The sequence below is a fragment of the Penicillium manginii genome, assembly GCF_028828005.1.
Source record: "Penicillium manginii strain IBT 31320 chromosome Unknown utg000004l:1.0-7231830.0:1.0-7236170.0, whole genome shotgun sequence".
Taxonomy (NCBI): Eukaryota; Fungi; Ascomycota; class Eurotiomycetes; order Eurotiales; family Aspergillaceae; genus Penicillium; species Penicillium manginii.
The window spans coordinates 1527958-1551217 of NW_026643105.1; the positions used below are offsets into that span (position 1 = coordinate 1527958).

General features: G+C 47.0%; 7 protein-coding genes across 7 annotated transcripts; 3 read left to right on the forward strand and 4 right to left on the reverse strand.

The window, feature by feature from the left end:
- Positions 1 to 285: 285 nt before the first annotated feature.
- Positions 286 to 4006, forward strand: chsB (chitin synthase class II; the record flags this gene model as incomplete). The annotated part of the gene is made up of 4 exons (XM_057100927.1): positions 286 to 521; positions 895 to 2800; positions 2851 to 3017; positions 3070 to 4006. 4 exons carry the CDS (start codon positions 286 to 288, stop codon positions 4004 to 4006), a joined length of 3246 nt encoding a protein of 1081 aa, XP_056960557.1.
- An 859-nt stretch (positions 4007 to 4865) lies between these two features.
- Positions 4866 to 6012, reverse strand: N7533_004278 (phenylacetaldoxime dehydratase family protein; the record flags this gene model as incomplete). Its single annotated transcript, XM_057100928.1, has 2 exons — positions 4866 to 4924; positions 5031 to 6012. 2 exons carry the CDS (start codon positions 6010 to 6012, stop codon positions 4866 to 4868), a joined length of 1041 nt encoding a protein of 346 aa, XP_056960558.1.
- Positions 6013 to 7250: 1238 nt separating this feature from the next.
- N7533_004279 (Glycoside hydrolase family 29) lies at positions 7251 to 8916 on the forward strand (the record flags this gene model as incomplete). Its single annotated transcript, XM_057100929.1, has 4 exons — positions 7251 to 7901; positions 7970 to 8099; positions 8150 to 8201; positions 8274 to 8916. 4 exons carry the CDS (start codon positions 7251 to 7253, stop codon positions 8914 to 8916), a joined length of 1476 nt encoding a protein of 491 aa, XP_056960559.1.
- Positions 8917 to 9097: 181 nt separating this feature from the next.
- On the reverse strand, positions 9098 to 9769 carry N7533_004280 (GNAT family N-acetyltransferase; the record flags this gene model as incomplete). The annotated part of the gene is made up of 1 exon (XM_057100930.1): positions 9098 to 9769. The coding sequence occupies one exon, from the start codon at positions 9767 to 9769 to the stop codon at positions 9098 to 9100; it is 672 nt and encodes a 223-aa protein (XP_056960560.1).
- Positions 9770 to 10786: 1017 nt separating this feature from the next.
- N7533_004281 (uncharacterized protein) lies at positions 10787 to 11083 on the reverse strand (the record flags this gene model as incomplete). The annotated part of the gene is made up of 1 exon (XM_057100931.1): positions 10787 to 11083. The coding sequence occupies one exon, from the start codon at positions 11081 to 11083 to the stop codon at positions 10787 to 10789; it is 297 nt and encodes a 98-aa protein (XP_056960561.1).
- A 1822-nt stretch (positions 11084 to 12905) lies between these two features.
- N7533_004282 (uncharacterized protein) lies at positions 12906 to 16586 on the reverse strand (the record flags this gene model as incomplete). Its single annotated transcript, XM_057100932.1, has 3 exons — positions 12906 to 14553; positions 14606 to 15443; positions 15584 to 16586. 3 exons carry the CDS (start codon positions 16584 to 16586, stop codon positions 12906 to 12908), a joined length of 3489 nt encoding a protein of 1162 aa, XP_056960562.1.
- A 1546-nt stretch (positions 16587 to 18132) lies between these two features.
- On the forward strand, positions 18133 to 19226 carry N7533_004283 (uncharacterized protein; the record flags this gene model as incomplete). The annotated part of the gene is made up of 2 exons (XM_057100933.1): positions 18133 to 18631; positions 18691 to 19226. 2 exons carry the CDS (start codon positions 18133 to 18135, stop codon positions 19224 to 19226), a joined length of 1035 nt encoding a protein of 344 aa, XP_056960563.1.
- Positions 19227 to 23260: the final 4034 nt, after the last annotated feature.

Sequence of the window (23260 nt, forward strand, 5' to 3'; positions counted from 1 at the left end):
CTCTGCACTCCAACTCGAACCGTTCTTCTTATTTGCTCCTCCCCAGATTTCTCTTTACACTTACACTTACACTTACATCCAAGTTCCATCTTGATCATCACTTTGTTGTGTCGCGTCTGGTACTGCTGCAAGTTCAATTCGGAATAACCTCTTTCCAACCTCCTGGTGGGCATTCTCCGATCCACATTCCTCCCTAACTATTTACTAACGTAACGCCTGTCAGTCCACCGCAGAGGTGCTCTACTATGAGGACTTGAGCAAAGTACACATTCCATAGTTCACGTCATGAACCGTCACCCGCCATCCAGCTACGGCGAGGAGCCACCCGCATACGATAACGAGGCGGCTTCATTCCTATCCCACGATGATTCGCCCACTGCACCCTCAAGACACAACGGCCCATCAATGCGCCTATTACCTACAAGCAGCAATGTTGATAGCGACCTAAGTGGAAGCTACAGACCTGTTTCGCCTTCGCAATACTCCCACTATCAATCAGAATATGCTGAAACAACTAGTCCGTACGTATCGATCCATGTTCTTCCTTCTTCCCATCCACCTTGAGGCACTTGCAATGCGAGTGTATTCTCCGACACATTCCAGTCGTTACCCGCTACAACACAATCATATCCACTCTGCTCCCCTTCCTACCCCTCCCTTGACAGAAGCGTATGGCACAGACCAGTGCTTGGTGGGCTACCAAAGAATGGACCCTGTCGGATGATCAGGTACTCTTTCCGCTGGTAGTTCAATCAATGCCGTCTTGCCATAAACACTGCCATATACTTGTTTATCACCGGTGTACCGCGCCGCCTCCATTTGGCAATTCCCCGGTCACATCTCTATCATCATGGATTTCACGCGACCGAGGACTAACATTCGCACGCGCGATAGAACCGGAGCAGTGCCCGGCTACGACAGTCGCTTCTACCAGATGCCCACGGCAACTTCACCTTCACGCCCGCCTTCCAGCTTGGGGACTGCACCTACCATCCCACCGCCGACAGCCAGCTTGGCAGATACATCAGTTTACCCTTCTATTCCGCCCCGAGTAGGCTCTCCCACACGCCCATGGAGTCCGGGACATGTTCGTCCTCCCTCCGTGTCGAGTGTTGGATATGAACGCGCAGATCTCAACGGCAGTCCTCGACCAGGTACATCCAGCTCTAGATACAGCGGCAGCCCCCGGCGACCACTTCCTCCTGCGCCCCTATTCTCTGGTCCCACCGCTTCAACGGGAGCTGACAGTAGCATCGACATTGGCGATGGCGAGGATCCATTCGGTGGTGGTGGCCGGACCATTCATCACAACTCCCGCGGCAGTGTTCGATCCTTCATGAGCGAATCTACTGTATTGGGAGACGAGAAAGATGCGATGTCCAAGGTTGATCTGGATGAGGAGGAAGAGGAGGAAGACGCCGCCAGCATGATTGATCCAAACCTTCACTATGGACCCGCGCCCGATAAGCAAGGCCGTCGAGGTGTTCGCTCGACTCAGATGGTCAAGAAGGAAGTTCAGCTCATCAATGGTGAACTGATTCTCGAGTGCAAGATCCCAACAATTTTGCACAGTTTCCTTCCCCGACGCGACGAGCGCGAGTTCACCCACATGCGGTACACAGCTGTTACATCAGACCCCGACGACTTCACCAGCCGCGGGTATAAACTTCGTCAGCAAATCGGAAGCACCACACGTGAAACGGAACTGTTCATCTGTATCACCATGTACAATGAAGATGAGATTGGCTTCACACGCACCATGCACGGTGTCATGCGCAACATCAGCCACCTTTGTTCCCGAACCAAGTCTCGTACCTGGGGTAAGGATGGATGGAAGAAGATTGTCGTCTGCATCATTTCCGATGGTCGCAAGAAGGTTCATCCTCGCACTCTCAATGCTCTAGCCGCTCTTGGTGTTTACCAAGAGGGTATCGCGAAGAATATTGTCAATCAGAAGCCAGTCACAGCCCACGTCTACGAGTATACAACCCAGGTGTCCCTCGACTCTGACCTGAAGTTTAAGGGTGCCGAGAAGGGCATTGTTCCTTGCCAGGTTATTTTCTGTCTGAAGGAGCAGAATCAAAAGAAATTGAACTCTCATCGTTGGTTCTTCAACGCCTTTGGTCGCGCTCTGCAGCCGAATATCTGTGTGTTACTCGATGTTGGTACCAAGCCCGAGCCCAGCGCCGTGTACCACCTTTGGAAGGCATTCGATCAAGACTCCAATGTCGCTGGTGCTGCCGGAGAGATCAAGGCCGGCAAGGGCAAGGGTATGCTTGGTCTGCTCAACCCTCTGGTTGCTAGTCAGAACTTCGAATACAAGATGTCCAACATCCTCGACAAGCCTCTTGAGTCCGTTTTCGGATACATTACTGTGTTGCCCGGTGCACTCAGTGCTTATCGCTTCTTCGCTCTGCAGAACGACGCGGATGGACACGGCCCACTGAACCAATACTTCAAGGGTGAAACCTTGCACGGTCAGGATGCTGATGTCTTCACTGCCAACATGTACCTGGCTGAGGATCGTATTCTCTGCTGGGAGCTTGTTGCGAAACGAGAAGAGAGATGGGTCTTGAAATTCGTCAAGAGTGCGGTCGGTGAAACTGATGTTCCTGACACGGTGCCCGAGTTCATCTCGCAGCGTCGTCGTTGGCTGAACGGTGCTTTCTTCGCGGCTGTGTATTCGACAATCAACGCCAAGCAGATCTGGAAGACAGACCACACGCTTGCGCGGAAGATTTTGTTGCACATTGAATTCGTTTACCAGACTCTTAATCTTGTTTTCACTTACTTCGGACTGGTAAGCTTCGCTCCTTACATTTTGCATCTATCTCAACTAACCTGTCGCAGGCTAATTTCTACCTCGCCTTCTACTTCATCGCTGGCTCTTTGAGTGACGAGAAACTTGATCCGTTTGGCCATAACATGGGCAAGTACATATTTGTTGTGCTACGATATGCCTGTGTTTTGGTGATGTGTTTGCAATTCATTATCTCTCTTGGTAATCGACCGCAAGGGTAAGTCATTCCTTCTCCGTGGAGGAAAAAGTCCCAAGCTAACTTCCTTCAGTGCGAAAAACATGTATCTGATGGGTATCATCGTGTACAGTGTGATCATGTTCTACACAATCTTCTGTACCCTATACCTGGTGGTTTTGGAACTGATGTCCCGTGCTGGCATTGAAACGGGCAAGGAGATTACAGTGTCTGGCACACTGATGATGAACATCGTCTTGTCCATGCTTTCAACTGTCGGCCTATACTTCTATACATCCTTCCTCTACCTTGACCCTTGGCACATGTTCACCTCTTCGATCCAATACTTCCTCTTGATGCCCAGTTACATTTGCACCCTCCAGGTTTATGCCTTCTGCAACACCCACGACGTCACCTGGGGTACCAAGGGAGACAACGTTATCAATACCGATCTGGGAACAGCAAAGGTCATTAACGGCAGCACTGTCGTCGTGGAAATGCCGTCCGAGCAACTCGATATCGATAGCGGGTATGATGCTGCCTTGCGCAACCTCCGTGATCGCCTCGAAGTCCCCGAGCCCCCACTTTCTGATTCCCAGATGCAAGAAGACTACTACCGCGCTGTCCGTACTTATATGGTGTCCATTTGGATGGTCGCTAACCTCATCCTCGCCATGTCCGTTTCCGAAGTTTACGGTGTCGATTCTGGTGGCACAAACATCTACCTTGCTATTATCCTGTGGTCTGTCGCTGTCCTGGCTGCCATTCGTGCTGTTGGCTCAACTGCCTACGCTCTCTTGCACCTGATCCACAAGATCGTGGAAGGAAAGACCAAGTTCCAAGCTGGCAATATCTCCAACTTCGCACCCAGTTCCTTCGGTGGTAGTTCAGTTGGTGGTTCTTCCGAAGGTGGTTCTTCTAAACCAAATCCCATTCGGTATAGCGGTGGGCCTAGCATGAAGGACCGACTTTCCGAAGCAAAGTGGGCTGTCAGTCGAGGTGCTGGTAAAATGATGTTCTGGCGCAAGTAGATCTTTGCACAGATCTTGCTTGAAGTATGCGTTTTCCTTTTTCTTCTTTTCTTCACGGTATTATACCTGGCGTTTCCTCTTCTGGCTTTTTTATTCTTACAACTGTGGGGGAGTTTAATACTTTACGATCTTCGATGGAAATATTGTCACGATATCGGGTTTGAGGCTTATGTCCGCTCTGCTCTACTCTGCTCTGCGCTCTCATACGAGAAGCGATATGCTCATGTCTATTACGGATATACTCATGCGTTTTGATTTGAATGAATTTCATGGACATTTTTTGACACTTAGTCTTTTCTTCTCTTACTTTTCAATATTGAAGCTGAAGTAGTACCCTTTCTCTTGCGATCCATACTGGTAGCGGTAATCGACCCAGTACTAGGGTAGAAGCGTCCCAAAATTAAATGGTGCGCCCTGGACAAATCTGGACTTAAAATACTATCATCTTTTGTCGTAGCCTAAGAATACCTCAAACTAGGAACAGCAACCTTGGAAGTAGTTAATTGGTTGGTGCTAGTAGTATGTCAGTTGTAGTATTGCTTACTAGTAAAGTCGGTCAATATTACCTACTACCTAGATATTCTATCGAGTGATACTATAGTATTCAGTGCTCTGAAAAAATATCTGTAGGTTGTAGTAATTTTATGGGCAGAATAGCTTCCACCGAGGGCTGGGATATTCTTGATAAACCCTGGCAGAATTTTATAATTTCGTCCCCCTGGCCACTATCGGCTGCCATAAGCCCCCCTATCAAATGCGAATTAGGACAACTCACTCTGCTGAAAGGAAACCATCCCTCTACCGACCCCCGTCCCCTCAGCACAATTCACATACTGAAGCCTCGCCTCCCCACCCCGAATTACGGAAACCTCATGCCATGTTCTAAATCTTCGAGCGTCCCCGAATCGTCGACCATGACTAACAGCCCCTGCATGAATCGCCAGATGAGACGGATGTTTCGCCGCCCATTTCTCCAGGTCGGCCATATTTTCAAAGAATGCCGTCACGCACGTTTCCTTCGGACATGTATCCAGGAACTTGGCGAATGAATCTGGGCCGATATCTGCATCTGTCTCTCCGAGACCAGAACTCAGGTCGAAAGATGCATCAGTATTGCGCAGATATCGCACCCCAAGAGACCCGCTCTCTTCAGGGGAGTTCCATAAATACAATAATCCACCACGTAGCTTTGGTTCCAGATGATCCAGATAAGCACTTGCTTCTTCCTCGTTGCAATTCCCCCAGAATTGGCCGGAGCGGATATGAACCATGTCCGAGGGGTTTGTGCCTGCTATAGATGAACCCAGAGAAGATTGGATATTCACTTTTTCTCCATCGGCTGCTGCAGAATCTCGATTTCCATCATATCCTGCCCCATCCCCCGTAAAAAGATCCACCCCAGACCCAGGGATCCGATCCCGCGCCGCGCCCCAGTACCCCGTATGTACATGTTTTGCCGTAGAGGTCCCCGGCAACCGCGCGAGACCGGGCATATAATCCGTTGCCGAGTAGACTGTTTCCAGGCGCGCAATATCCGAGACGAAAGATTCAGCCCACAATCCGATTGATCGGCGCAGGGATTCGGAGAGGGAGGTATGCAGCGAGGAAAGATTCAGGTCTGCGAGGGCTTTTTTGTAGGAGTCTTCGGTTGACCAGTAACAGGCCCATATTAGGGTGGTGTACTTCTTCTTAGAGTTGGAGGTTGAATTTGGGCTTTGAGATTTGTTTGGAATGGATGTCACATGGTTCGGCGTGTCGTCAAGGACGAAGAACTGCTCTGTTGAGACCGGCGTGGACTCTGTAAGCCATGCTTGAATCTTTGATTGGGGCTCTGAGAGGAGACAGGAGATGGTTTTGGTATCTGTGGTCGGTTGATTGTGTAGTTGAATCCCGATGTAAGCTGTGAAGACTTGCTTCTGTGTCTCTGGGAAGACGAGGTGAAGTCGTGGTGGTGGGTTGTGCTTTGCCGGTTGCCGGAGCGGGTATGTCCGTGTGCCTGATGCCATGGCGCAGGTCATATTTTGATGTTCACAAGCTTGCTTTCGGGAGTTAGTCGATGAGGAGATTACATTTTGCTTGTACGGGATTTGAGGGTGGGCTTTGCTTCTCGTAGCCGAGGATGGAGCGGGGGCGCTTTGCCCGAGTTCAAATGAGTCAATCGCGCAAGGTTAGGAGCGCGAACTATAGACAAAAAAATGCTTTTTCGAAGGCTTGAGCTTTATTTGGAGGATACAATCTTATTGATTATAGAGATTTCATTTCATTTCAAATATCCAGTTTTCCTGGATTTTATCTGCTTGGGGTAACACTGGTATTTCCCCGCATCTCCACAAGCAACCCGTGAGCAGTTGGTTATTACTAGTGACAATTTTGGAAGACGGTATCGATTCAGGAAGCCAAAATCCAGCATTAATAATTTCTTGGTGGTATGAACCAAATTTGGAGTTTAGAAGCATGGTTCAGGGCACTTAAAAGCTCTGGAAGACAATCACCTTGCGTTCGGCTTTGGACCTATAAGCTTGGCCTAGCCAACTCGCATGCGTCTTGGATTCAACGATATGCTGGAAGCTACCATAAGCTGAATTTGCGACCAAATTCAAATTTGACTTCTTCGGTATTGTTGGACGGGACGCGCTTTTTTTTTATTTTTTTTAAGTGGCTTCCAAGATTTCAACTTGAATGTCCCGAGATCTAAGAGCCCTGAGGAGGCTGAAGTTACTACTACTTGAAAAGCAGTCTTGTTATCTATACATGGCCTACTCTATTGACGTTCACAAAATGCCCCTTACACCTGCCAGTTCCAGTTGTTCTCAAGGTTATTCGATCAACTCTTAAAGGCGGGATGGTGTACGAGTAGTTTTTTGAGCTAATATCCCATTTTCAATTTCAACATGTAGTGTTAGATCTAAATACCCGTCTACCTCTCAATCCATGTATTTTCCGAAATTATTTGCCGATTGGCGGGTAATTTCTGAGATTCCTCCTCTTCTTCAGGGGAATCGTTTCGGCAGATGGATGTAACTGCATTCATGGAAAACCGCGCTATCAATGTCGATCCTCAGTACTAATAGTACCTTCCCCGCTCCAGTCCCAGCCTACATACTACCGTAGGAATTCGATTAATTATGTTACATCGTTAGATATCGTAAATAAAAACTCGATAGTCGCGAGTGATTTTCATAGATATACTAGCCAACTTTATCTTAAACCATTCAAGCGCGATTCGTGAAGATAGCTTTCCGATATGAAGCTCCCTTTTAATATCCTCATTGGCATATGTGCCGCTACTAGTGCCGTCGCTGGAACCTACAAGCCCAAATACCGCATTTCACCGATTGACGGATCAAAGATCGCGCTTCCAACGAAAGAACAGCTCGATTTCCAAGACAAAGAAATCGGCGTGCTCATTCACTTCGAAATAGCCACATACCTAAGCATTGACGGCTGCAACAATGTCCCAAACCTAGTGTCCAATGTAGATCTTTTCGACCCTACTTTGATTAATACCGATGCCTGGATGGATACAACAGCCGCCCTTGGTGCAAAGTATGCCACGCTAGTCGCGAAGCATAATTGTGGATTCACGACTTGGCCGAGTCAAGTGACTTTCAAAAATCGGGAGAATGAGACCGTTCCCTATAATTATACCATTGCGCAGTCTCCTGTTCATGGAAAAGATGTTGTGAAAAGCTTTGTCGACTCGGCTCAGAAGTATAACATCGGCCATGGGTTTTATTACAGCGTTGTCGTAAATAACTTTCTGAATGTGCAGAATTCAGAGGTAAGAGCTGGCTCTTGGGCGCCTGGCCAGGTTAATGTCACCAATAGCACTTATGATCAGGTTGTTTTTGATCAATTGGGGGAGCTATGGAAGAATTATGGGAGTTTAACCGAGGTGAGATTACATGAAATTTACTTTATTATGCTAATTCTCGACCCCCAAACTGATCCCACCTGACGCAGATCTGGTTCGATGGCGGATATAGCAGCTCACAACAAGACAAAATTGAAGCTTTGTTGGAAGAAACACAGCCCCAAGCTGTCATATTCAATGGATGTGATACTGATGGAAATTGCTTGTCCGCAAACTCTAGTTAGTGGCTTCGTGGGACAGGACTAGAATATTACTGACATTCGCTCCAGTTCGATGGATTGGCACGGAGGAAGGACAGGCGCCGGAAGAGAACTGGTCAACGTACGCAATCTTGAGTTCTAGCATTAAGACCATGGAATTTTTATGAAGTTCTGAATGCTGACTACTGTTTAGTGGCGTGACAAACGATGGAGGAGACTCTAAAAGTCCCTATTTCTGCCCAGCCGAATGCGACACCACTCTACAAACCGAAGACCGCTGGTTTTTCGGCGTCGACCAGCCACTGCGATCTATTGAAGAAATGATCGACGTTTATCATAAAACAGTCGGCCGCAACTGCCTCCTTGAATTAGACCTCACGCCTGATCGGAGTGGACTAATTCCAGCCACTTATGCAGCTCGATACAAACAACTAGGGGATTTCATCAGCTCATGCTATGGCAATCCAATTGCGCCAAATGCAGCGCATTCTCAGACCGGTAAAGGGGAATACTCTATTAAGTTTGACTATCCAACCGCTATCGATCGCATTGTCTTGATGGAAGACCAAACCAACGGCCAGGTTATTCGGTCATACCAAGTGCAGGCGAAGATTGTTGATAGCCAAGACGCTAATGGCACCTTGTCCGTGCCGTTTACTCGCATCTCCAATGGAACTAGCATTGGCCACAAGAAGATTGATATCTTTGAAAAGGCTGTCACGGTGACAGAGGTTCTCATCAAGACCACGTATGTGGATACGCCAAAGTGGCGATCCGTTTCGGTTCATCTTTGTGATCAGTTGGCAGCAAATGGCACTTCTACCGAGGCTGATTAGAATAATATCCGGGGTATCCAGAATCATTACCTCTTTGGTGGTTTGGAATTGAGATTATCTAGTGCCTATGTACTTTAATCAAATATCAAGCATTGGCTGTTTCTCTATTTTATCTATTTCTTAAGCTCAAAGGATTTCTATTAATAAAATCTATAGTCAAAATCTAACTTGCTTCCAAGGTTCAAATTCCCTCTCTCGATGGAAAGTAGCGGAAAGCAATGAGCTTTATGATCCCATTGGGTTGAGAGACGTCCTCCTCATTGAACTCCCGAAATCTCTCAAACCCCGCCTTCAATAGAACTTTTTGACTTCCAGAATTTGCCTCCTCCGTGATGGCAATGAGATGCTCCTGCGCCAATCCCTCACTATTCACCATTTCCTTCGCAACCCTGGACTCCCGCTCCGATCGTGGCAGCCCCCTCCATGCCTGCAGCCAGGCATTCAAAAACTCCGACGCCAGACCTTGGCCCCAAAATTCCTTTCGAAGCATGTACCCTAGCTCGGGCCAGCCATGTTCCGCGGGAAAGAGATGGCATCCACCCATACCGATAAATTCCCCCGTGTCTTTGAGGCAAATTGCCCAATTGAATGTCTTGGTATCATTGGGTGGCAAGAAATTGTTCAATTTGTCTCTGGTCATCTCGATATTCGGGTCGATGCAGCCAGCTGATGTCCATTTCATGACATCTTCTTGGGTACGCAGGACATACATTGCCTCAAGATCGCTTGCTGCCAGGGGTCGGAGGAGCAATCGGTCTGTTGTCAATGGGGACCGTGCATGGCTTGCGGGGAGTGGGGAAGTCGGGAGTGAGGTCTTCACCGTCACGAAATCGTCTGGTTTTGTGTGACCCATAGTATCTCAGTGATTGCTTTCTTTTCTGCAGGAACCCGCTATATTCAGTTTTTTTTTCGCGACTGTCGATGTGCATGTGTTCAGATGGGCGGACCGTGCGAAGGCGGTGCAGAGATTGCCGTGTCCAACCGCGGCAACTTGTCGTGCGGTTTCGCGTCCCAAAAGGGAAATCGTGTAATTCGTACAGATAAGAGTATCACTCAAGTCTCTTCGGAATTGAGGCTCTTTGTATTGTCAGCCTGGAATATTCAAGGTTGGTCGATTATTTTAGAAAATATCCAGCTGCGTGCAGGAGACATGGAAATACTTACTATGTTGAAGGTTGAAGTTGAAGTGTCTCTTGGTTGTCAGATCATGCAACTTGAATGAGAAAATCAGCGCTGCCTGAAACGAAGTTTGACAATGAGCTAAGAAGCGCGCACAGCTTTCTGGCAACAAAGTGAGCCCAGGCTTGGAAATTGACGATGTTTTGGAAGATCTTGATGCTGTTCGGAATGGCCAGAAGAAAAGCTCCAAGGCTTCCATCTATGTGAAGGAAACATTCCCCAGAACACATGAAATTTCGTTATTTGAACTCTGAACGGTTGATTTTCCTTGTCCTTTCATCATCGAAGTTCCACTATGCAGCTTTTAACCTGTTGGATCCTACCTAGGTACCTCTTCGTACCTACCTAGATATGTAATAGTATCTTCCAAGGTTTACAGAAATATTCTTGGCAATGGTGAGGAGAAATGTCTGTTGTAACCTTGAACCTCGGAATTGTGCTTAACAGTCCTTGATATTACATAAATGGAGAGCAACACCGAAACTGCTAGCGAAATATGGGCGGTAGACTGCCTGGATTTCTTGCAGATGTGTATTGGATTTGTATCGACTCTTTTCGGTAAGTGATGATGGGCACTGGGCGACAAAAGTCCATCCATTCTGGTTCAAATTGCCCCAGCATGACGGTTTAAAAAAAATTTTACTCCGCTCTTGTATTCGGAATGACACGGGTCGGATGCAAGAAAGACAAATCAGGCAGCCCAACCATGTATATAAGGCAGTGGATAAAAGATGTTTCGCGATGATGGGGACCGTTTGGCTTCCAGGAACAAGGTCTTGTATATCTCTTCTTTGTGCACAGATGTCACAATAAGATCCACTCGATCACGCTCAGTTTCGGTGGTATAAATCTCACGTTCGATTACAAACCAGTCATCGACTTGGAGGTAATAACCCAAAATTTGGGTCCACAGGTGGTCGACACGGTCCTCGCGGCAACGAGGTGTGATTTTCTCCAAATCCAGCTTAGTTGAAGGGCAGTTTGTCATTTTATTTCAAGCTATTCTCCTAGTACCATATCATCAGCACCATGCCTTTTAACGAAACACGACGCTCATACCTAGGTACCCAGTCTGCCGTAGTTGAGTATGTTGAGATAGGTTTTCAAGTCTGATGTATATTGGAGGTCACGATATGAGAGGAATAACAGGAGAAGCTTTCCAGAAGGCAAACTTGAACTACTGTTACGGTGAGGGCGCTCGGGCATTCGCTCAATATGCGAAGATCAGATAGCATGTGGTTGTATTTGACGAGAGAAATCATATCCAGGAGAGGGGAAAAACAAAAAAGAGATGGAAGGAACTAGATACAGTCCTGGAGGTGGTGCCGGAGTGGACACCATCCGTCTTGGGAAGACGCACGCTACTACAGTGCCGCCCGTTATTGCCTTCCATAACTAGAGACAGAGAGATGCTCTTTCAAACCCTAAGCACATGATGGGATGAACCTAAAATGGAATCGCGTAAATTACGCGTCATGACCTTACGTAGTACTGGTACCTGATTTTGTACCCCTAGTTGTACAGATACCAGTCTCTCAAGGTAGGGACGACTAGAAGGCTCCATGCAAACTAAGCAAACCAGCGACTGTTAGCAATCTGGCAACTTCCCTCCTCCATCCCTTAGTTGCCTCACTGCAGAGGGTTTGACGCTGCTTTTAGTGTCCATCTCAGGTCAAGTTGGTAGGCAAGGCTTGACATTGAGATTTGTTTCGTAGTTGCCATTACTGATCGCTATGTGGCGGATTCTGTTGTTTATTCCGATGTTCATTAGGCATCAGACGTACCCGGCTAACCCCTTACGGAGTACAGCTCTAGGCTACCCCTCCTCTGGACATATTCGCCATGACCTACGGAGTAGTTATAGCTCTTTTGATGACAATGCAGATCAACCTCGGATAATCGACCTATTGGAAACAACTTAGCACGACACCCCCACTCCTAGTTACCTCGGTAGAACACCCGAGATCTCGTACTCCCCCAGCCCTGCCCCGTATCGTGCCACGAGTCAGCCACAGTCGGATCAACTCAATTTCTCGCCGACGGTTTAGATGGGGGTAGAACCACGCTTCGCGAGCAGGGTAGTCACTATTTCTCGTACGTGAGCTTGTATAGGAGCCGCTCCGCGTTGATCTTAGGATAACATCCGCTGCTTAAGCAGATCCTCTTCAATCTGTGTCAATTAATGACTACCTGCACGGGATCCAGCGCGATTTGTAGTCCCGTGTAGTCGCATATGTAGGGTAGACTGAGGCACATCAAAGCGACGTGCTATCTCCCGAATGGGCTTAATCTTTCTTTTTTGAATAACATGTACAGCTAGCAATATCAGTCCTTCCCTCCCGAGAGAGTTTTGGCTTGCTTGATCCAACGCGAATTAGGGTCATTGTGGTTGGTGGAGGATAGATTTATCGAGCAGAAACGCGAAAAAGTACTTGGACCAGCTTGCTTACCGACCACGTTAGTTATTTAGCAGCCTTATATTAGGTATCCTTCCTCCTCTAGACTACTACCCATGTATATAAGCAGGGAAGTAGCCAGATTTTGGCGATGCCAACAGCGAACTGAATTATGATCACATGATCCTAATTACAAAAAATAGCTTCCTTTTCAGAGGGCCTAAATGTTGCTTGAACTATATCTTCGGTAACTTGAGCCAACGCCGTTTGCGCCGTATATATTGCCATAGGAGAAGTGCAATGAATGTTATAATTTTACGTTTGGCTGGCATTTCCTAGTCGCGGAAGTCGTCTAATATTCTAACACGGATGTTCTGCTCAAAGGGCCAGACAGGGATGATGGAACTACTCTATCTAAAGCGTGATCGCTCTAGCTAAGGGGCCAGTCGTGGCAGCATCCCCTTCTAAAAAATGCTCAAAATGTGACCCATCTCCTCTCTCTGACACGGAATCGGCGTCCATATTCTGCAGGTTATCTATCAACTCTTCATACGTCATCAAGTACTCAGGCTCCCGATGGGCAGTCGTTTCCAGAAGAAGGTCCACTGTTTCTTCATGTTTCCGGTGAACTGCGTATAAGAAGGGAGTTCGACCTTTATTATCCCGAGATGCAATAACGGCGTTATTATCCAGCAGTAGCTTCACCACTGTCTTATGTCCCTTCTCTGCTGCATGCGAGAGCGGGGTCCGTCCATGCTCATCCTTAGATTCAACATCGGAATTCATCTCCAGCAGCGACCTCACCACAGCTTCGTGCCCATTCTGTGCTGCATACGAGAGTGGTGTTTGGCCATTATCATCCCGAGAATCAACAAAGGCGTCATTATCCAGTAGCATCCTCACCACTGCTTCATGTCCATGATTTGCTGCTATTATAAGCGGCGTAGTCCCTTCGTTATCCTTAGAGTCAGCATAGACATCACTGTCTAGCAGCACTTTCACCACGGCTGTATGCCCATTATATGCTGCCGATAAGAGCGGTGACGAACCCCACCAATCCCTTAACGAAAGATCGGCATTCGCCTCTAGTAGCAGCTTCACAACCGCATCATGTCCATTCTCCGCTGCAGACAAGAGCGGGAAATTGCCAAACCTATCCGTAGAGTTGACATTCGCATACCCGTCCAGCAGCCGCTTCACCACTCTTTCATACCCTTTCTCGGCTGCATATAAAAGTGGTGACCTCTCATAATGATCCTTTGTTTCAACCTCAGCATTGGACTCAAGTAAGTTTGATGTTGACTTCCATAGCCCGAAATATGCTGCAAGGTGCAGACCAGTTGTCTTTGTTCCGTGTTGGTAATCAAAAAATTCCTTGGACCTGTATTCCATGGCCTGTGCGCAAGCAGATACTTTGGTATCGTTCCTGAGAAAGTCCAAAATCGGTCTTTCTCCTTCGATGAAGGATTTGCTGGCATGGTGTCCCCAATTTTGCGATGCATACTGATAAAAAGCGTAGAACTTAAATCTCTCTTCTAGAGAAGTCAGCGTTTGGCAGCATCCTGATTCAAAAGCTCCAAATGATAGGTAAGTAGTGCATGCCTCTGCCATGTCAGTCTGGGCATCCGGAAACCAGTGCTTCCATGTCCGGTCGAAATATTCCTCAGCAGTGTGATGGATCAAGCGGATGACACCACTCCGTTCGTCTATAATGACCAAGCCAGCACATACGGAGGGCATGAGCGTAATATCGGTAAGGTTGTCTGGATCAAGCTCCGATGTGCCTTCTTCGATAGCGATGGCGTGCTGAAGCTCGGAACATGTGAGACGTCTTTTAGAGCAGGAGATCCATGTAAGAACTTGCTTGGCAAGCTGACAGCGTTCATGCCCCTGTTCTTCAATACGTTGCAAAATCTCCTCGTAAGCATCATCCAGTGCCTTTGACTTTTTCTCATCATCGGACGAGCCCGGCTTAGTTTCCAGCTCACGGAGCGCCTCTTTTATAGCCTTGTCTGTGGTCTTACTGGCTAGGGAATTGATATAGAGGCGCGCAAGAAGAAACCTGGCTAGCGTTATTACCATGATCAGCACTAATTTCCATTTATCACACATACATTCCGTGGACTGCCTTCGCAATTCTGTTCTTGATCTCCACTTGGAGAGTATCTTTTCGTGATTTCAAAAATCGGGTATTCTGAATCATGAAATGAAGATACTGCTGCACATCTGTCTCATCGGCTCGAATTTCAAGTTTGCAAGCCCTGTCAAATTGCACCTCGATTTCCGGGATATAACGTGATGTCACGAAGATGTTGACTTGAAAGCTCGCCTGAAGGTTGAAGATCTCTTGTAGGAAAAGGTCGCGGCCGTCTTGGGTAGCTCCGCATTCATCTAATGCATCGATAACAATGAAAGTCCGCGAATAGGCATGCATAACTTGATGAATCACTCTTCGGATTTCATCCAGTAACGGACGACTTTGTTTTTTCTTATGCTTGTCATGAAGGTCTTTCACAGCTGCGGGTACAGAAGATTGTTTCATGACCAATTGCTTTAGTAGGTTGATCATCAGATCAAGTGCTCGCTGCTCGTGCTGCCGCCGAGAGTCGCAGTACATATAAGCGATGGAAACAGAGGGATCATCGTGAAATTGGTCTAGGATATGCTTGACAACAATAGATGTGATTATTGTCTTACCTGCTCCTGGCATTCCGGGACTGAACAGAGTCCAGTTGGCCTGTTTGAGCCAATGCCTAAATTTACATGATCTTAGAAACCACTCCCCAGTGCCTTGTCGATGTTGAGTGATAAAAAGGCTTTGGTCGGTAGCATAATTGACTGGTGTAAGCCAATCGATAATGGTTTGATATACTTGGTTTCGTTGGTGGTCTTGTTGATGGAAGCGAATGTCACTCACGGCAATCGATACTTCTTCGAGTCGGCTTTGCAACTCTATTGGCTAGTTAGAAAAGAAAAAGAAAAAATTGATTGAATATTCTGCCAAGCTGACAAATGTTGTGCCAATGAAATTTCGAACCATCATTGACGGAGAAAGGCCCAGAGGACTTCAGTAGAATATTATGGCGCCTCACGTTTGATTGAATGCATTTGCTCCACCTCCTGCGCATGTACTAACAGGAGAAGCTCTTTAGCAAATGCCGCGGCAACAGCTGCTGCGTGTTCCTGCCAGTCCTTATTCTTATGCGCGTCTGCATAGTCGCAGATCCCTCGGATAACAAGGCATGGAAAGTCATTCATTAGCCCTGCCGCCTCCATTTCAAAGCACAGCACTTTGCCGCCTAGTCTCTTGTTGACATCATCTCGGACCTTTGCATTTTTGATCACTTGGTTGCCAGACGCAATCAGGCCGTAATGAATGCGCATGTCTCGCGGCTTTCGGCGGACGATCTTGGTCTGATCACAATGAATACAATCATTCCTTTCTTGCTCCTCATCGTCTTCTTCCATTTCGTCGTTGTCATTTGTATCCATATTCGTAATATGTTCGCAGTCCACTTTGAAGAGCACATCTTTCAACCTCTCAGATCTGATATACTTCGGCACAAGTTTGGGCCAATTGGTTTCAAGATTCCTGAGGAACGTGGGTATCTTCGAGCCTTTCATCATATGCTCCTTCTCAATGCTCGTCAACGCAGAGAGCAGTTCCGCAGGAGGGCGATTCAATGATCCGGTGCGCTTGAAACCGCCTTCTTGCGCTTTCCCATAATCCCACTGTACGACACCCCCAAACTCGTCGGTGGGCGTGCTGACCACCACATCGCCCAGTCTCACAGTTCTCGGTACTCCAGCGCCGATACCAACCATCAGCCCAAATTTAATGCATGGGAAAGTAGAAACCATCCGAGTTGCGACTACTGCGGCATTTTCGGTTCCGATTTCGCCTTTTGGCAGACATGCAATTGCAACGTTGTGCACGCCAACACGCCCGAGGGTATAGTAGTTATGGTCATTGGGTTGCCTGGGGAGGCCTTCGTGTGTTTCGTCAAGCATTGCCGCTGCTGCAATTAACTCCTTGGGGAGAGCGCAGACCCACCCCACGGTGTAGTCACTGTGAGACCGATGTTCGATAGCCATTCTGATGAACCAAAGAGTGTAAAAGAGGACTTATGTTGTCTCGTATTCTTTTTGGGGGATAATTGAATAGGAATGACGAAGAGCTGGAATTGACTCGACAATCTTTGAATGGGCCTTCGATAAAATCAAATAGACTTTGCTGCTCCAAAGGTATCAACACTGAATAAATGCATATAGGGACGAAATATTGTCATCGGGCTTTGGGAAAAGAGGGGAATTGTTGAGATATGGAGTCAGCCTCGGGCTTCCAGATGTGACAACACTCAGCCTCAATAGCGGGCTTAGGTGCAACGGTTAGGGAAGTTGGGGGCTGAAATGGGGCATTCGTGCATATTGATAGTGCTTATTCCATGCACGAAAACTGATTTTGCCTTGAGAATAGGCATACTGTATCTGGAATTATTTTATCATACCGATGACTCCTCATTGACTCACACAGATAAGTATGAATTTGACGTATTCGTGTCTCTTTCGTCAGGAACTCTCAATACCTTCGTTGGTGACGAAGAAAGTCATGTGCTTGGCGTTTAATATCGGGTGCTCTGGTTGAAAAAAGAGAAAACGTATTACTATGCCTTTGCCCAGCTTAGTCGGTCATTGGTTCAACCAGCCAATTAGTTCATTCTCCATCATCAACGGCCTTAAGCGCTTGCCCTAGTCTCCTCATGTCAGAGGTCCGTGTGTCCAGTACGCTCCTAGATCGACCAAGGCGCCTCGTATGCTGCGTCATCATGGCTCCCTCATTTTCAGCTCTACGGTCAATAATAATATTGATGCCTAAATAGCCGCCTAAAATGAGGCAACGAATCAAAAAGTGGTCTGGCGTGTCACAGCCCGTTGCCTGGAAGGGACAGGAGATGCCTATTGGTCTCTCGATTCAAGTCGGATCACGTGTCTAATTTGATTAAAAATGTATTCAAGAGTTGCAATGACTTTTTCTTTACTCGTTTCAGGGCCGATGTGCGCGACGTGCACGTCTTCCAGTTTAAATACGGACCTATCCATATGATGGTTAGCGTATCATTTGATTAGGGTTTGAAAGAGCATCTATGTGTTTCCGGATACGGAAGGCAATTACGGGCGGCACTGTACTACTACTACTAATACTGCTGGCAGGAACGGAACGACCATCTGGTTCGTTATAGCTGCGGGGGAAAAACATTTACCTTATTATTTTCGCCTTGAGGGGTATTCACAGCGAATAATATCTTCTATTGTAGCCTCAAAAGTGCATTGATCAGCAACAATGAATCGCTGGTTGCCGCCTTTTGTCCTGAGTCTGGAAGCCCTGAGTTCGATCTCAGTGGATTTATACAGCCAAACAATACAAACACGCCTTTTTTTCTCCGCCGTCTGCCTTATCACCACCCCGCAATGTAATCGCGTCTCCTTTATCTGGCTAATTATGCCTTCGAGTAAAAATATATTCTTCTTTCCTATAGTGCTGAAAACGTGTTATTAGCACGCCTCATCGCCTCTCTTCATACAAAATAGCTAAATATATTGATTAAGGAGTAGCCTTTCTTGGGAGGGAACGGGGCCTACTATGCTGCATTCGCGCCTGCGGTCAGCTCCCCGCCGCAATCCCTCTAAAACCACCACCACCAAGCCTGCGGCCCTTGCGCCAGACTTTCACGATGCAGACTGGAGCTCGGATGTCGAAGAGTCCCCAGAGGATCTCTTTGGTATTTTCCTGCCTTATCTCTTTCCCGATGATGCGCGTTCGTTCCATGGTGATCCCGGCCAGTACCTCCTCTACTCGTCCCCGCGCTATGGCGAGCTGGAAATCATGATTCCGTCCTATCCAGGCCAGACTGGAAAGAAGTCGGAAGAGGTCGCGATCGGACTAGAGGAGAAGGAGGGGGGTAGTCAGACTAAGGAGGAGAGACAGCTGTTTGCGCATTTTCTATGGAGTGCGGGGATGGTTGTGGCGGAAGGTATTGAGAATGCGAATTGTCAGGCTACGGAGAACGACTCTGCCGCGCAGAAAGAGGCTCGTGAGATCTGGTCTGTGTATGGGGAAACAGTGATGGAACTTGGCGCTGGTAAGTTCATCGAAGCAATGCGATATAAATATTCCAGCTTATTGATATCCACCACTTAGGCGCTGCTCTACCCTCTCTTATCTGTGCCCTCGCCAATGCCTCGCTGGTCGTCGCAACGGACCACCCTTCGTCGCCAGCCCTAACTGGTGCAATCGAATTCAATGTGAGGCAGAACCTCCTCAAACGTACTTCACAACAGACCGCCGTCTCGATCCAGCCCCATGAATGGGGTACCGTTACCGACTCCTTCTCCCGATCCCATAGGGGAACTTTTACCCGTATTATTGCCGCGGACTGCTTCTGGATGCGCTCGCAGCATGAGAACCTCGTCCGAACGATGCAGTGGTTCCTTGCCCCGGCAGGCAGAGTCTGGTGTGTGGCTGGGTTCCACACGGGCCGGGCCATCGTGTCGGGCTTCTTTGATACTGCGCTTGAGAACGGGTTTGAGATTGAGCGTATCTTCGAGAGGGATCTGATCTCGAGGGATGAGGGGGGTGGGGAGATTCGGCGGGAGTGGGTTCCCTTGCGGGAGGGCGAGAACCCTAATAATCGGCAGCGGTGGTGTGTCATTGCGGTTCTGAAGAGGAGAAAGTAAGTTTGGAGATGAGAGGTGGACGATGGATCTCATTTGTATTACGCAGCATAGCATGGTATTTATATAGCATTGCCTTTATATTCTGCAGGCTAAGGAAGAACTAAACCTAGGTGCATGTAGGCATGTGGGAATACAATCTTCAACAAACACAAGATGATATGACCTAAACATATACAGCTTATTCTAGTAGAAATCTTGTAGTTATAGGTTCTGCTCTTTGGCCTTTTGTTGTGCTTTCTTCTTTGTCCAACCAGGTTACAAAAGAGCACGTTTGATGCCAGATGATGATGGTAATATATTGAACTCATCCCATAGGAAGATAACCATCCCTTAGACGCATAGGGTAGGTTTTTCGGCGAAGTGGTCACAAAGGGCATCGAGCATCAGAAGGGCGATACTTGGTTGTCGACCGACCGAGACTGGGGGAGATCTGGCACTACCTAATAACCTCAAGTTCTTTCGTATGTTAGTGATAGTGCGCTCACTACAGCGCGCTACCTTCACCATTTGCTTTGTAGCGAGTCTGTTATTGCTGTATATCATATGAAGAATTATCTTACGCTGCCAGGAATCGAATTTCTAGTCATTTTGTACCGTAAGTGGTTTGGGTGACCGCAGTTGCGAGGTTGGGAAAAGTGAGAACGGACGACCCTATGGCGGCGGGTTGGGGTCCAGGGGCAGGAGGGGAGTAGTTATTCTGGGACATGGTTTATTTTGAGGCCTGTAACAGTACATGACTATAATGCTCCATACTTTCATCCTTGTTGCCCTGAAACGAACGAAGTGAGAGAAAGGGTATTAATCAACATGGATGTACGTGTGCGCGAGACGCGGTAAAAAAGGGTTAGCAAAACATATATGGACTGTCTTGCCACGCACTTATCTGATTCGCTTCCTGAGGCTCCACTTCATTGCCTTCCCCGGACTAGTATGTCGTGGCGTTAGGGTTGTAGGGTTATGTATGCAGTTTTCTGCAAGATTCTAGTCTCCTATTGCTTCGTGCTATGCATGTTGTATGACTTTTTTAAGGACAGCTTGTAGACTATTGCCACTGGTTCTGGCTTGGGAGATTTGTTTTCTTACTATAGCTTACTCAACTTTTGCGTCCGATCCTATCATCTGTACATATTGTTCACGCTAAGTTCTTCTAACGATTATGGCCATCGACTTAGTCCATAATCAGATATTGACCACTGGTGTGTCCAGCTTTCCCTAAGGGTTCTTCTTACCAACCCAAGGCTGCCCAACGCCGACGTTGACGTTGCCAAAAGAATTCAGCGAGAACCACACACATTCTCTCTCTCATTGGTGCTGGTTGGACCCTAGGTCACGTTGGGTTTCTTCTCGTGCGGGATTATCTCTATTCGTTCCATTATTTCCCTATCCTGCCTGCTTAATAAGGTTCATTCTGCATATATCGTGCTGTATAATGTCTCTTCCGCTATTGCAATGACCTACCTATTGTCGTGCTGCCTCCCCATCATGCTGTCTCTCTGCTGTGCCCTTTTTATTATTTGCGAGGGTGAGTTATGCCTGGAGCGTTGTGAATCACACAGCCTCCGCCTTCCTTCTCATTAGTGGTTGGTTAAACTCAAATTACATCCTCCTTCTATTCTGTATGAGCGGTTGCGTGAAAGGCCGCTGCTGCTGCCACTAGCAAGCTTTTTGCTTTATCTAGAGGCGGATTGTTCACTTCCCCTGCTAATAATTGCTCCTATTGGCTAGGTTTTGAATATCGCTACCACTTGCTTCTCTGTCACGCTTATTGTATCGGTATTAGTTTGCAAGTTGTCGAATCTCTATTAGTCGATGTGGGTCCAATGAACCGGTGGTCTGTTCACATAGCGGAGCTTGTTAATTTTCTACGACATCAACATGGTGGTCAAGACTGCCTGGTAGTATTCGAAACACGGCTGAAATTGGACAATTAAAGGCGTCTATCTTGTGCGATAGCAGCAGGGCTTGCAGGTCAAACGCGAGAGACAAATTTAAATCGTTCACGTGATCATACTCCCAGCCAGGGAGGACGCCAAGGGCCTGTGCAAAATATATGTCTTTCTTAGCTCAACAGGTATTGGACGTGTATTGGTATAACATCTTGCTCAGAGGGGTAGAGTGTTTATGCATAGCGGGTCTGCCCACAATAATTCGCTTGAATACAGAGACGATAGATAGAATTCAAAGAGCTACTACCATCGAATAGCTCCTTCTTGGGCCCTACTATCGCAAATTAAAAGTTCGGGCGAATCAAGATTTAGGTTTCCAGATTCTGGGATCAGACCTACCGGAACTAGTTATGTAATTGGAGAACCACAAAAGTCTAGCCAACTCCGAGATACCGCCATACTCGGCCGGAACTCCATTGATGGCAGTAAGTCACCTACGTCAAACTCAAACTTACGGAAATAATCTGCGGGTTATTGGTGGTCTATTCAGTACTGGTGGACATTCTGAAGGCGTTCAATACAAGTCTAATAAGTTTATATTTTTAATAAAGTCAGGGTCTGGCTCCATATGCTCAACCCTAATCTCTGGTTATTTCTATTGAAATTCTCTTCTTATAGCCCTAAATTTTTCTGGATATATCATAATACTGCCATGCCCAGATCGAAATTTAACAACAATATTATCACCACAGTGGTGCCAATTAGTCATCTTTATCTAGGGAATGATGAGACAAATTACCTTGAGAAATGTTTTACTGGGGAGGTAGAAACCGTTCAACTCGCATTTGAGGATCAATGTGGCCGAACCCGGCACCTGAAGTGCGAAATTGCTGAAGATGTGGACTTTCTCCCTAACGAAAACGTTGTGTTATTGGAAGATCAGAGTAAGCAGTTCCACAATTCTGAATTAATGGATTATCGCTAACTGTTCATTTCTAGGAGTCTACAAGTTTTACCTTCAACAAGGCAGCAAAAGGACTTGGCTACTTTAATGTATGTAGCTAAACATTCTTGCGGCATGAGGCCTATGTGAATATCTTTTGTCTTGAGTGATCTTTCAGCCTGTCTGCTTTATAAGGTCTTCCTAGGATAGAGTCCCAAATAACCCCTTGCTATCGCTGTTGCAACTATCTACAAATTTCCGTGTTTCCTGCTTGCCATATTATCTGCTTTTAGCACACTTATTGGTATTCACCCCTTCTTTTCCTTTTATCCTTGCCGTTCTTCCCCCACACCTGCATACTTATCACTTGTACTAGTGCTTTCCTATGCGCTTGTTATCAAAATTGTAAAATAAAATGTAAAGCGAGCACTTCTTTTAACCCACAGGTTTATTCGTGACAACAACTAATAATGAAAATTCCATAGCGTTCTCTACGCCTTGATTTGGACGGTGTTTGGACCGGTCGAATTCTCTGATCTATTGTACGGAACCAAGCTCTTACAAGGTGGTTATCTATATAATGAAGAGAATAAAGTACTGTATTCGGTGCTCTATTCTGAGGCTGCTTGGTAAACATAGCCCTTCTCGGTGCTATTCTTGAATATAGGGGTCAGCTAAATACGGAATAACTTTATCAACTTCGCTGCTATCTTGACCACTAATTTCAACAGCTCCGCTCGAACTTATTATACCTTCCCAGTCACATTGTACAGTACTTCCAAAGTGGTTAGCGGTGGGTGAACTTCCCACCACTAATCTAAAATTCCAATCTTTTTTTGGCAGGTGGCATTTTTGGCCTCACAAGATAATGTCGCCAATTCGCTGTGGCCCCGGATGATATGTATTTTCTCCTGTTATAAATTTAGGTTAGTGCAGATCAGGAACGAAGCAGTACCGTAATAATGAGTTCCCAAGAGATCCTAATATGCTGATTTCCAGACCCCGACTAGATCGGCGGCGAGTTCGCGGACTGAGCCACTCCCAATCATTATTCCCCTGAAGTGGACGCTATTGATAACGAGGACCAGGCAACCATATAAGTTATATAGCCAAAAAGCGTTAACAGAAACGAGCCCTCGACAGGGGCTAGCACACCATCTCCTGAGAGGTGTTCTCGAAGACGATGCATACCATACACTGATATA